Source organism: Lethenteron reissneri, chromosome 9, assembly GCF_015708825.2.
Source record: "Lethenteron reissneri isolate LAM-NWPU_2019-01 chromosome 9, ASM1570882v1, whole genome shotgun sequence".
Lineage (NCBI taxonomy): Eukaryota > Metazoa > Chordata > Hyperoartia > Petromyzontiformes > Petromyzontidae > Lethenteron > Lethenteron reissneri.
The window spans coordinates 9,148,321-9,161,137 of NC_083787.1; the positions used below are offsets into that span (position 1 = coordinate 9,148,321).

Consider the following 12,817-nt stretch of genomic DNA (forward strand, 5'->3'; position numbering starts at 1 on the left):
GGGGGGTTGGGGAGAGTGATTGCACCTCCCCCCCCTCCCCCTCTTATCAGTGTGAGCATCTGAGCTTGGCACGCGAAGCGGGTTGGCAGAGTTGCGTGGCTTCGTGCGGACCGCGATGCAAGCAGCGCCTCTGCTGCTGCTGCCGCTGCAGCTTTGCTCTTCGTGTAAACTCCGCGAACCAGCACTCTCCAGCAAGCACTCACTGTACTTGCGGTTTTTTGGGAAAGTGGTCCGTGTTTTTTTTGTTGTTGTATGGGCAGGAAACGTACTGTACTCTTAGGTTTTTTCGGTAAAGTCCCGTAGGTAAAAAATAAAATTAAAAATTAATTAAAGTAATAATAGAATACAATTGGTAAAAGATCAAATAAAAATAATAATAAAAATAATAATAAAATAAATTTGGTATAGTAAAATAATATTCTATTATTACTTTTTTTTTACCTACGTGACTTTACCGAAAAAACCGAAGAGTATGAATCCTTGCAGTCACGAAAGCTTCAAATCTAGAAGGAAACGTACTGCCCTTTTGCTCAAGCGAGAGGTCCTTTATCAGTTCGCAGTAACTCACGCTTTACAGTCCTGTTGCGTTACAGCGGCCCCGCCTCTCGTTTCCCACCACGGCCGAATTGAGCAATGCCATCGATTCGGTCTGCTGTGGAAGTGTCCGCCAAGTTTGTCCAGCCCCGTCTCCTGTTCTCCTCCCAGCTGGGCAGCTCCGTGACCTCTCACTCACCCACTCACCCACCCCGGGTACGCGGTTACGTGACCTTGTCTTGCGGTGCCGTGGCACGCTCACGTTACCTTGTTCCGTGCCAGACTCTGTCGCAATCCGTTCACCTTGGGGTTATTAAGCCCGGTCGGGATAGAAGCGTGTACAGTAGTTGTTCCAAGGACAATCTTTAATCAGAATATTTTTCTTGTTTTTTTTGGGCATTTCACAAGCGTCTGGTCACAGTCGCAGCGCGCATAGAGGAAATTAACATTCGCGTACAAAAGGAGCAGAACCTGAAGTCCGCTTTATGTACAGTGCAGTAATTAAACCCTCGATCACAATCGGAGTACTGCTGCTAAGGAATCCATTCAGAAACAGTACTCTCAAATACCTTGAAGATGTTAGCCTAAGTAGTTCCTGATAGTATTGATGATATCGTTTCACGTGCTGTTAGTGAAAACGCACACACGTTGTACTGTATCCTCTTACATTGCAATTAACATGTTATTTACAATTGTTTTTTTTCTGAGGGTGGGAGGTCTTTCAGATTATAATGCAGCTGAAATATGTTATGGTAATGCACAATAAGATGATACTATGAAACACAATATCCATAATAAAGATTTTTCTTTGTTAAACTGCTTCTTATCCCGTCTAATTCCACCCTGCGTGTTGATGCACATCCAATGGAACCCTAGGGTGAAAGCAAAAGAATGCTGTACCTGATTCATAATTAGCTTTGGGTTAGATTGCTGAGGCGTGTAGATTTGTACCCCTAACGCTCAGTCACCCATCGGCTGAGCCAATCGAATCGAGTTATCAGCGTGGGCAAATATGCCAATTGATTTGGTTTCTCGCCAAAATCGGAATGTTGCAAAGAAAGCAAAACTAATTACGAATCGTAACATCGGTCGTGAAAGCCGACTTACGGTTTGCTCTTTAAAGCCAATTCAATATTTTCTAGATAAAATATGAAATACTAATAAGAAACTTTATTAGACCCCGCTTGCTTGCCCATCGCCACATATATAACCTTGTTGTAACTGCTCTCTCGCTGGTTCAACAGTTCCACTGCTGGATGATTATTTTTTTTCTGCCCGAGGACAACGGCTTGTGTTGCGATCGAAACGTCGTGATTTGATTTTTTTTAAATCCTCTATATTAAGTTAACTTGCTTGCTTGCTTGCGTGCTTGCTTGCTTGCTTAGGATCGTGCACATCTTTCAGCCGTTTTTTAACCCACTTCCCGTGATCCAATCGAGCTGACATTTTGCACACAGACTCGTTGTGCGTGACAATTAATTTTCGTGAATTTTTTTTTCTCCAAATTTTACACTGTTTAGGGAAAAATTAAAATATTTAATTACCAATTGCTTAATGGTGGCAGACAATCATCTGACCCATAGGTGGCAGCCATCTCAAGCCAGAGGACGAGAGGACTCTAGCCGCCACGCATATAAAGGATTTATAGTGAAAAACTTTGTTTTTACGGGTTAATTTTTAAATCCTTTATATTAAGTTCACTTGATTGCTTGCTTAGGACCGTGCAAATCTTTCGGTCGTTTTTTAACCCACTTCTCGTGATCCAATCGAGCTGACATTTTCCACACAGACTCGTTGTGCGTGACAATTAATGTTCGTGGGAATTTTTTTACAAAATTTTACACTTTTTAGGACAAAAATATTATATTTAATTACCAATTGCTTAATGCTGCCATGCAATCATCTGACCCATAGGTGGCAGCCATCTCAAGCCAGAGGACGAGAGGACTCTAGCCGCCACGCATATAAAGGATTTATAGTGAAAAACTTTGTTTTTACGGGTTATACTTGTTATTACCTACGTGACTTTACCGAAAGAAACAAAGAGTAAGGAGAAACTGTTGATCAAAATCTCATTCTGATCTCACTCTCAGCTGCGTGCGTGAGTGCGGGATTGCCGCTGGAAGGAGCTGTCCGCACCCGTGGTTAACGGCTCGACGTGGGAAAACATGGGAACTTTTGTAAGATAAGGGGCCGTCCATAAATGACGTCACGCACCTAGGGAGGGGGGGAGTCAGACATTTGTGACGATGTGTGACGAGGGGGGGGGGGGTTGAGAAATGTGACGTCACATCAAAATGCGCAACTTTAAATAAATATAGACAACACGTTCTACTTAATTAGACTTTTTAATCAATGTTTTCTCCAACAACATCAGAGTGTAGCGGCACATTAAATACGCACTACAATGACAATAGTTTAAAGCGATTTGAAACATGTTTTAATTTTTTTTGGGGGGGGGGGGGCAGAGCTTTGTGACGTCATATTTGAGGGGGGGGTCTGACGTTTGAATCGCGTGACGTCATTTATGGACGACCCCTAACGCAATGAAGCGACAAGCGAGTCACATCTCCATTCAGCCCCACGAACTCCAATGACAAAAAAAACCTGGTGTGTTTAATCGCCGTAGTAAATTACCATAACGCGATCCGCACAACACACATTGCCCTCCCCCAGCGGGTTAACATTTACATCCATGAATATCCATCGGCGTGCAGCCAGTGCACGCTGATGAAAACAAAAAATTAACCCGTAAAAACAAAGTTTTTCACTATAAATCCTTTATATGCGTGGCATCGGTTTTATTTTATTATTCATCTCTGTTTTTCTTGAGTAAGAGTTTCATTTTTATCACATTGGTATTTTAAATTAAATATGAAAAAAAAATTTGTCACGCACAACGAGTCTGTGTGCAAAATGTCAGCTCGATTGGATCACGGGAAGTGGGTTAAAACGACCGAAAGATTTGCACGGTCGTAAGCGCGCAAGCAAGCAAGCGAACTTAATATAAAGGATGTAAAAACTACGCACGATGATTGCTGCGTTACTTTGCATACGAATTCGGCTTTCCCAACGCGTTTTGATTTCGGATCGCCTGCCGAGAGTGGTGTCCCAGGCAACACGAGCACGCCAGTCTCGTGTGTGGTGTTTTTTAAATCCTTTATATTAAGTTCACTTGCTTGCTTGCTTGCGCGCTTACGACCGTGCAAATCTTTCGGTCGTTTTTTAACCCACTTCCCGTGATCCAATCGAGCTGACATTTTGCACACAGACTCGTTGTGCGTGACAATTTATTTTCGTGAAAATTTTTTTCCAAAATTTTCCACTTTTTAGGATAATTTTTTTTCCATATTTTATTTAAAATACCAATGTGATAAAAATGAAACTCTTACTCAAGAAAAACAGAAATGAATAATAAAATAAAACCGATGCCACGCATATAAAGGATTTATAGTGAAAAACTTTGTTTTTACGGGTTAATTTTTTTCTCTCCCAGTTGTACGACACACAGCGGCGAACTTGTTTGACTTGTTGGGGGGTTTGTTCGGCTCACGTCTACCCCGTGCCCAGATTGGCAACCTTCATCAATTAGGCTTGTCCACGACTCCACGCGGTTCGTTTCCATGAGCTGTTATGATGCTTGTTGTCATGAAATCTTGAGATTGGATTTTTTTGGATGTGTAGTGCGGTAATGCGTGCGCAGCTGATGAGAGGCACGTGCGGTAATTGCAGTGACACAGCTGATGAGAGGCACGTGCGGTAATTGAGTGACGCAGCTGATGAGAGGCGTCATGTGTATGGTCTGCGGGTTGGCTGTTGGGCAGATCCTGGAATTTAACACGTAGGCTTTCGCGACCAATATTATTCATAATATAGGTTTTTGGGTCAGATCGCGACACATTTACAAATAACGCGATCTGACCCAAAAACCTATATTATGATCCTGGGATGTCGGCGGAGTCTCGCTGGGGGAATAAAATCCGGCGTGCGGCAACGCACGGGGTTCTTCGTCTTCTTCTGCTTGGTCCCGAGAAGGTGCTGGCGGTGTAGGAGCGAGTCGGGGTAGCGAGTAGGGGGATTAAGGTGTATCACGTGTGAAGTGGAGTATGCGCTCACAACTGGCGTGGATAGAGATGAATAAAGAATGAGCAGGTGTTACCTTACTCTTGGGTTTTTCTGTAAAGTCACGTAGGTAAAAATATTATTTCTATCATTTTATCATTTATTTGTATTATTTATTTTTACCTACGTGACTTTACCGAAAAAACCTAAGAGTATGAATCCTTGCAGTCACGAAAGCTTCAAATCTATAGGTATTACCTTGCCTCGGAGTTCAGTTTCAGTTTAATTTATTAGGATTTACCCTGTGAGCCACTCGGCTCTTGTTTTAGGTTCAACCGCAACAAACAATAAAATTACAAGATACACCTAAAATTCATTGTCCACAAATCTCAACATCACATACGTAAACAATAAAATCCTACAGAAGAAGCACAACCCGTCCATGCTGCGTACGGAAAGTGTGTTCCACACTACATATGAAATGCCCATACCATTCTTTCTAAAATAAAATTTTAGGAAAATATCTTCTCGCAGTCGCTCTGAATAACTGGCCAAAGCGCGTCACCATTTATTTTGATTATTTTGTTAGGATTGAAAACTCCTATTTAGATGTTTGTGTATAGTTTTTCATTCCCTCATACCTTCGATCAGCACGGTTGGCTCCGTGCGGTGCGACAAAGGTTCAACATGTCCAGTTTAGTGCATTGTCAACGCGGGGAGGGCTCCTTGAGTCGCATGGCTTAGTCACATATTCACTTTAAGATGTTTTTTGTTCATGTTTTTGTTTTTTGTTTGTTGCGGTTGCACCCGATTCAAGAGCCGAATGGCTCACAGGGCTACACCTAGTACATGAACTTGAACAGGGGCTCTGCCAGGTCTTCGCAGGAGGTCGCTGGTCGCTATGTGCACACAGCAACTGCGCGCTGTGTACAGCAGCGCCTTACTGGAATCCCATTTGAGTAATTTGCGGACATTTTCCCAACTTTGAACCGCGACGGCCGGCACGCGACGGCCTACTCTTTCAATCGCGTCACGGGGTATTTGACGTGTGACGCAAACGACGCGTAGTAGTATTGTTATTGCGAATACCATAGGGGCCGTCCATAAATGACGTCACGCACCTAGGGGGGGAGGGGTCAGACATTTGTGACGATGTGTGACGATGGGAGGGGGGGGCTTCAGAAATGTGACGTCACGTCAAAATGCGCAACTTTAAATAAATATAGACAACACGTTCTACTTAATGAAATACATTTTTTAATAAATGTTTTCTCCTACAACATCAGAGTGCAGCGCCACATTAAATACGCACTACAATGGCAATATTTTAAAGCGATTTGAAGCATGTTAAATTTTTGGGGGGGGGGGGCAGAGCTTTGTGACGTCATATTTAAGGGGGGGTCTGACTTTTTGTGACGCCGTGTGACGAAAGGGGGGGGGGAGTCAAAAATCGTCCAAAATCGCGTGACTGTCATTTATGAACGGCCCCATACCTGTCAACCCCTTATCAGTGCCCTACCTTATTAGAGACCAATTCAGACCTTATTGGTCACCCCGTGGCCCTTGTACATCTCAACGTTCATCATACAAAGTCCCATCACAAGAGATAAACACAAATAGACACATATATATTCGCCCGGATCCAAACGACTGTTTGCCGTATGGACATGAAAAACTAAATTTCCCCTCTAGAAGAATACGGGGTAAACCGTGTGGGTTGACAGGTACGGAACACACAGCGCAGTATTGACCAGGGCGGCCGCTGGATTCACGATGCACCGTGATGATCCTGGGACTTGGTAACGCTCCATTAATCCGACCCTCGTCTCTCGCGGAGACCTCCGGCGCACCGCAAGGTACGGGAGGTGAATTACATCGTGAGACACAATTGGCGTAAATCCTCGACTTGTTAACCCATCTCTCGTTCTCGTCCCGTGGCGGTGGTGGCGATTGCCTCATCCCTCTCGACTGGTAGCCCCGCCCCTTTAAAAAAATATTAGCCCCGCCCCTCACCCCTCTTAGCCACGCCCCTAACCCCTCTTAGCCACGCCCTTCACCCATCTTAGCCACGCCCCTCACCCATCTTAGCCACGCCCTTCACCCCTCTTAGCCACGCCCCTCACCCCTCTTAGCCACGCCCTTCACCCATCTTAGCCACGCCCCTCACCCCTCTTAGCCACGCCCTTCACCCCTCTTAGCCACGCCCCTCACCCCTCTTAGCCACGCCCTTCACCCCTCTTAGCCACGCCCCTCATCCCTCTTAGCCACGCCCCTCACCCTCTTAGCCACGCCCTTCACCCATCTTAGCCACGCCCCTCACCCATCTTAGCCACGCCCTCTCCCAAATTATCCACGCCCTTCACCCCTCTTAGCCACGCCCCTCACTCCTCTTAGCCACGCCCCTCACCCATCTTAGCCACGCCCTCTCCCAAATTAGCCACGCCCTTCACCCCTCTTAGCCACGCCCCTCATCCATCTTAGCCACGCCCTCTCCCAAATTAGCCACGCCCTTCACCTCTCTTAGCCACGCCCCTCATCCCTTAAACCCCGCCCCTCACCCATCTTAGCCACGCCCTTCACCTCCTTGCCCCGCCCCTAACCCATTTAGCCCCGCCTATCGCCCCGCCCTATACTTTGCCACCTCCCCCCTTCTCCCCCCGCGCGAGCCAGTTACTCGCGTCACGTGACGCCCGGCCCTTGGTGCCGCGCATGCGCGGTGGCGCCCGGGCCGCGAGAGGCCGCGCTCAAGGGGGCCGGCTACTGCTGACGCCACCACCATCATCACCACCATCACCATCATCACCACCACCAGCGAGCGAGGAGAAGGAAGACCCAGCGGGGATGTCGCGACCCGCTGGAGGCAACGATGCGCGTCTGTAACCCGGCACCGCGGCAGCTGCAGCAGCCAGGGTAGGTGGAACACGCGCAGATGTTGCGAAACTCCCTCCCCCGTCACCTGCCACATGCATTGGCCGATAGCACCTTCGTATGTAAAGAATCGCAGAGCTTGGACAGTGGTTGGCACCGGCTCGCAGCGTGGCTGCTGTTGCTTGTGTTTCCCGCGTCTCGAGTGGTCCCTCTCGCCACGAGGGTGAGAGGTGTCTGTGCGCCAGCGCGCTACAAGTCGACATTGTTGTTGTTATTCGTGGTTCTTTCGGTAAAGTCACGTAGAAGGGAAATAATAACATAATATTAATATATTTATAGTAAAGCCGCGTAGAAGGGAAATAATAAAATAATATTTATATATTTTTATTATGTTTAAAATAATAATAAAATTATATTTATTATTATTTCCCTTCTACGTGACTTTACCGAAAGAACCAAGAATATGAATCCCTGCAGTCACGAAAGAAGCTTTAAATCAAAGTTGTTGTTATTCGGTCACTCCGCTCATGCCCGACCCCCCGAATTGGCCGTGCCCGAGTTGGGGCAGGAGAGGCTGGCGAGGGGGGGGATGGCAGCAACCGTAGAGACAGCGGGGAGTGAGGGGGGCATGTGGGGGGCATGTGGGGCTGCAGAAGCTTGCCGTGGCATTGGCTCCGTCTGCAGAACGACCACTGATGGGACAGCTTTTGGATGAAAACAGCAGGCCATGGGCTGCTATCATTGCGCCACTCAACAAGTTTGCTTTTGCAAAACTTTACATAACGTTTTAAACGTTGAATCATTTAAATGTCATCTCGTGCATGGAAACCATGCATTGCTGTGTAAGCACATGCTTGGAATTAGCTATGGCCTAGGTTAGGTAACTGTTTTACTGGTAGGAACCTCCTGGTTACACCAGCCCACAGGGGATTATTGTGTCCGTCCGTCCGTCGTGCATCCAAAAATGGGAGGGGTGGGGCTGGGTGGAGAGGGGAGGGAGGGGCTGGGTGGGGAGGGGCTGGGTGGGGAGGGGCTGGTCACCCCGTGGTGCCCTTATAAAACTCAACGTTTAACCTACTCACGCCGGCTTGTGCCCGCCCTCACAGTCGGGCATATTTGCGGAATACACCACGCCGCCGTTGACCCTGGCCATTGACCGAGCAACCCAACGTTCCAATGCCTTCAAATCCAGATGGGGGTGTTTCACTGCAAACTGCAGCCAGATTCAAAGGGTTTGCTGTTATGGCCTCAAAGCCCCAAAGACATCGTGTTTGTTAAAACGGTTTTATCTGTAGAGCTAACCATTTTAAATGCAAACATTTACCTTGCAGACATGTGCAGTTTCTTGTCGTTCGGAGATGGCAGTTTTGCTGCAGAAGTTGAACTGCAGACGAACCTGCATGGCCTCAAGTCTAGCACATCTGTCAAGGTGGAAGGAGATGGTGAGTCCCTTAATATCCATACCTTGTTCTGGTTTCTTACTGTCCACGAGATGAAGGCATATTTAGTTTATTACCCCTGGAGGATGATCAGTCGTATCCTGATTCGCAACCTTGTATAACCCACCCGTTGCTCTAAGAAGGCATGTATCGGCCTTGATTTTGGAGTGGTTAAAGTTTTCAAGTTTCATTTACTAGGTATAGCCCTGTGAGCCATGCGGCTCTTGAGTCGGGTGCAACTGCAACAAACAAAATATGAACAGAGAACATCTTAAAGCGACGACGCGCAACAGAAACATCCTGGATAAACCAGCAAATCTTCCAGAAAAAAACCCACCATATTACAACGCTGTGTGCAAAAATCACAGTGTGATGCAAGTCAAACAATAACAACCATAAGACAATTTAGATTAACGTTATCAGACCAACTCCGCACTTCCGCAAGAAGCATGGCTTAACCATATGTTGAAGGTGTACACATCATAATCCATTACTGTAAGCAATGATGGGAAACTCTTAATGCATACAATATTTATGATTATGTCTCTTAGCTTTTTCAAGTTGGAGATATAAATTAAATTGCATCGAAACTGCTATGGTAACAGTTCAAATAGATACATTATTACAATTGATAGGGATATTTATATTGTTTCCAAGATTGTTTTTACAGCATTAATATTGCAAAGCACACATTTAAATGTCTACATCATGGGTAGATGCAGCCTCCATCCCGCTAAACAAAATCTGCCAAGCACCGCCTTAGACAGCCCCTAACAGTGTCCGATTAGCACGGTTGGCTAAGGATGGTGCAAAATAAGTTCTACATACTTACATTCATCATGGGCAGCAGGGTGGTGCAGTGAAGGACACTTGTGCCTCACAGCAAGAAAGTCCTGGGATTAATTCCCTTGTGTGCCGTGTTGGCCATTATGAGTCGCTCGCTAACAGCACTTGCGCTGACAGTCTGTTAAGGCTATATGTGGAATATTTGTGATTTTAACTTGTTTAGCAATTGCACTGGTAATTTGTGTAACTGCAGCTGCTGAATTCCTGATCACTCCCCGTGTTTGAGAATCGCCCGTGGTGAGGAATGTCTGGTGCTGCTTATGATGTAGGTTCTTGTTACAGACGCCGATGACTCCTGTGTGGGTGGTAGTGAGAGCGACACGTTTTCACATGCGGTTGACCAACTCGAAGTTGTGGGAGTTTCAGACCAAGATGAGTCTTCCACAGATGTTAAACTCGAGGACGGTAAGTGCAAGTGACGAGGAATTCGTTCTCGTTTTTGGCACACAGCACAAAATCACTACGATTTCTACAGTGAATCCACCGTGGCAGAGTTTCTCTTTAGCCACGGCATTATGGGGGGACACATTGCGGACAAGCAAATTGGTAAATCGGAGTTTCCTTCCAGATGTGAGAGAAAAACTCCTCTTATCTGTAAATTTTAACCACTCTAGCAATGAATAAAAGGGTTCATTCATGTTGTGGTTTATCGAACTACTGCTCCATACATCCTATGATCCGCAAAAATCCTTGATAACAAGATGACTGCGTTGCGCCGTGAACATTAGTGTGGCGGATTTCGGTTGCAGCGGCATCGGTAACGACTGCAGACGGGGAGAAAACGACGATCTCATTGTCGTCAAACTTCATCACACAATCATCCATCACATCATCACACCTCAAAACAGAATCATTCATCATCACACATCAACACAATCATCCATCATCACATCATCACCCGATCGTCCATCATCACCACACATCACATCATCACACATCACATTATAACACATAAACTCATGATCACCCTTTGTGTCTCGTTTAGGTGAGATTGAGGGAAAGTACCTCTCCTCATCGCACTTCAACTATTTCCAGGAGACCTTCAGCGACAGCAGTTTAGAGGATGAACAGCAGGGCCTAGAATGTGTTGGTAAGATTGGGGGTGGTGGTGTTGAGGATTACAACATTGAAACCAATGAAGGGAAAGCCTCGGCTGAGTATCAGCAGCTGCTGGAGAGAGGTGAGGCCTGTGGCGAAGCTCGCGAAGTAATCCCGAGCCGGGAGGACAAAACTGGCGACATTCGGCCGTACCGCTGCACGGACTGCGAGCGCGTGTTCCCGCAGCGATATCAGCTCAAGTGCCACGTGCGTGAGCACACCGGAGAAATGCCGTTCGTGTGCGAGGAGTGCGGCCGCGGTTTCCACACGCTGTCCACCTTCACCGTGCACCGGCGGCGCCACACGGGCGAAAAGCCGTACGCGTGCGAGGTGTGCGGCAAGGCCTTCGTGAGCGTGGCCTGCCTGAGGCTGCACACGCGCACGCACACGGGGGAGCGGCCGTACGTGTGCGACGTCTGCGGCCGTGCGTTTGCGCTGAAGTGCGCCCTGACGGTCCACCAGAGGACACACACGGGCAAGAGGCCCTACGTCTGCGAGTTCTGCGGCAAAGCGTTCGTGGTGGCGAGTGCTCTCACGGTACACCGGCGCATTCACACCGGAGAGCGGCCGGTGACCTGCGAGCGCTGCGGAGCTGCCTTTGTCAGCTCGTCGGGCCTGGCCAAGCACATGACGAGTCACACGGGCGAGAAGAAGTTTGTGTGCAAGGAGTGCGGGAAGGCGTTTGCCCGCTCCTCTTATCTCACCCAGCACGTACGCATGCACACGGGGGAGAAGCCCTGCGTGTGCTCGCGCTGCGGGAAGGCATTCAAACAGTACGCGGGACTCAACTACCACAAGAAGAAGTGCCTCATCAGTTGTGTTTCTTAAACGGTGACCGCGAGGAAATGAAGCCGTGCAACTTGTGATGGGAACCAGCTAATAGCAGGCAAAACATCTCACGCCTTGCTCCGTTACAGTATTGTTTGATCCGTCTTTCGTGAAGTTATTGGGGAGAGGGGACATTTGCGGTTTGAATTCCGACACTTGTAATGTCATTTTGACTGATTTAAACGTCTATAGATTCCCCTTGAACAGGGAATGTATATGTATGTGACTTTGGGTTTACTGCTTTAGCACCATTGCATCATGAAGCTGAGTTTCTGTCACTATAAAATTCACAATTATCTCACGTCACTACGAGTGTTAGTGGCATTACTGACACTTTATTTTTTGTCAAATGTTATTGTAAAATGTCTTCGATATTTACACATTTTTGTGGAATGGCTTCAGCCATCTAAGTTAAATATGGGATATCTCTTTGTTACAAGAGTTACATTTCTGTTCTGTTTATGACTGCACCCAATGTTTGACAGAAAAGAACGCAGGATTCAGATGTTTGGTATTGAAGCATATTGTAAAGCTCAGATTCTATAAACGTGATTAATACGTTATGCATGTTAGAATTCAATCATTGAGTGAATCGGTAATGGTAACTCCCAACAAGAGTGAAGTTGCTGCTAATGCTTTTGTGTTTATTGATATTCAATATGTGATCATTAATGAAGTGATACAATTAGCAGTGGACTTTACATCAAATGCTTGGAACCACAAGTGTAAAAACATTCATGTACATTGGCTAAGAATTTTATATATATTTAAATTGACGCTTCAGTATTTTTGTAATAAATCATTATAAAAAAATGCTTCTTTCGAGAATGCTCTCGTTAACTGAATAGATTTTTTTCCTTGGAAAAATGCAAAGTTCCATCTGTCTTAATAACCCCCAAAAACGAAATCAGACAAACCTATTAACTGATCCCTTCCCTTGGCCCTCTTATCTTAAAACAATACAAACTCACCACACATCAATATGCTCCATAGCATTGCCCTTTTAGAGGGCTATGAAAAGTGTAAGTATTACAGTAGAAGCTGGAATGTTTTCAATATCTGACATCCTTTACCAGTGACGTGGACGATTTAAACGAGAGGTTTTACTTTGTGGAGTACTCCCTTGCTTCGCAGACCAATCG

The 12,817-nt window shown here is 46.3% G+C and overlaps 1 protein-coding gene across 3 annotated transcripts; it reads left to right on the forward strand.

Annotated features, from left to right (window-relative positions):
* The first annotated feature begins 7,332 nt into the window (after nt 1–7,332).
* On the forward strand, nt 7,333–12,807 carry LOC133339731 (zinc finger protein 664-like). Of its 3 annotated transcripts, XM_061547909.1 has the most exons (4): nt 7,333–7,506; nt 8,796–8,906; nt 10,032–10,154; nt 10,735–12,805. In XM_061547909.1, exons 2-4 carry the CDS (start codon nt 8,798–8,800, stop codon nt 11,673–11,675), a joined length of 1,173 nt encoding a protein of 390 aa, XP_061403893.1. In that variant the 5' UTR covers nt 7,333–7,506; nt 8,796–8,797; the 3' UTR covers nt 11,676–12,805. The 3 variants fall into 3 exon arrangements, with proteins under 3 accessions (XP_061403893.1, XP_061403885.1, XP_061403877.1); XM_061547901.1 differs by lacking the exon at nt 7,333–7,506 and having other exon boundaries at nt 8,645–8,906; nt 10,019–10,154; nt 10,735–12,807; XM_061547893.1 differs by lacking the exon at nt 7,333–7,506 and having other exon boundaries at nt 8,645–8,906.
* The last annotated feature ends 10 nt before the right edge of the window (nt 12,808–12,817 follow it).

Excerpts from the sequence above, each read along its gene's own strand:
- LOC133339731 (XM_061547893.1), top strand. The coding sequence starts at position 8,657 with ATGGGGGTGTTTCACTGCAAACTGCAGCCAGATTCAAAGGGTTTGCTG. Across the intron at positions 8,907-10,031 it reads TGTCAAGGTGGAAGGAGATG|ACGCCGATGACTCCTGTGTG; the intron begins GTGAGTCCCTTA and ends TTCTTGTTACAG. Across the intron at positions 10,155-10,734 it reads AGATGTTAAACTCGAGGACG|GTGAGATTGAGGGAAAGTAC; the intron begins GTAAGTGCAAGT and ends TGTCTCGTTTAG.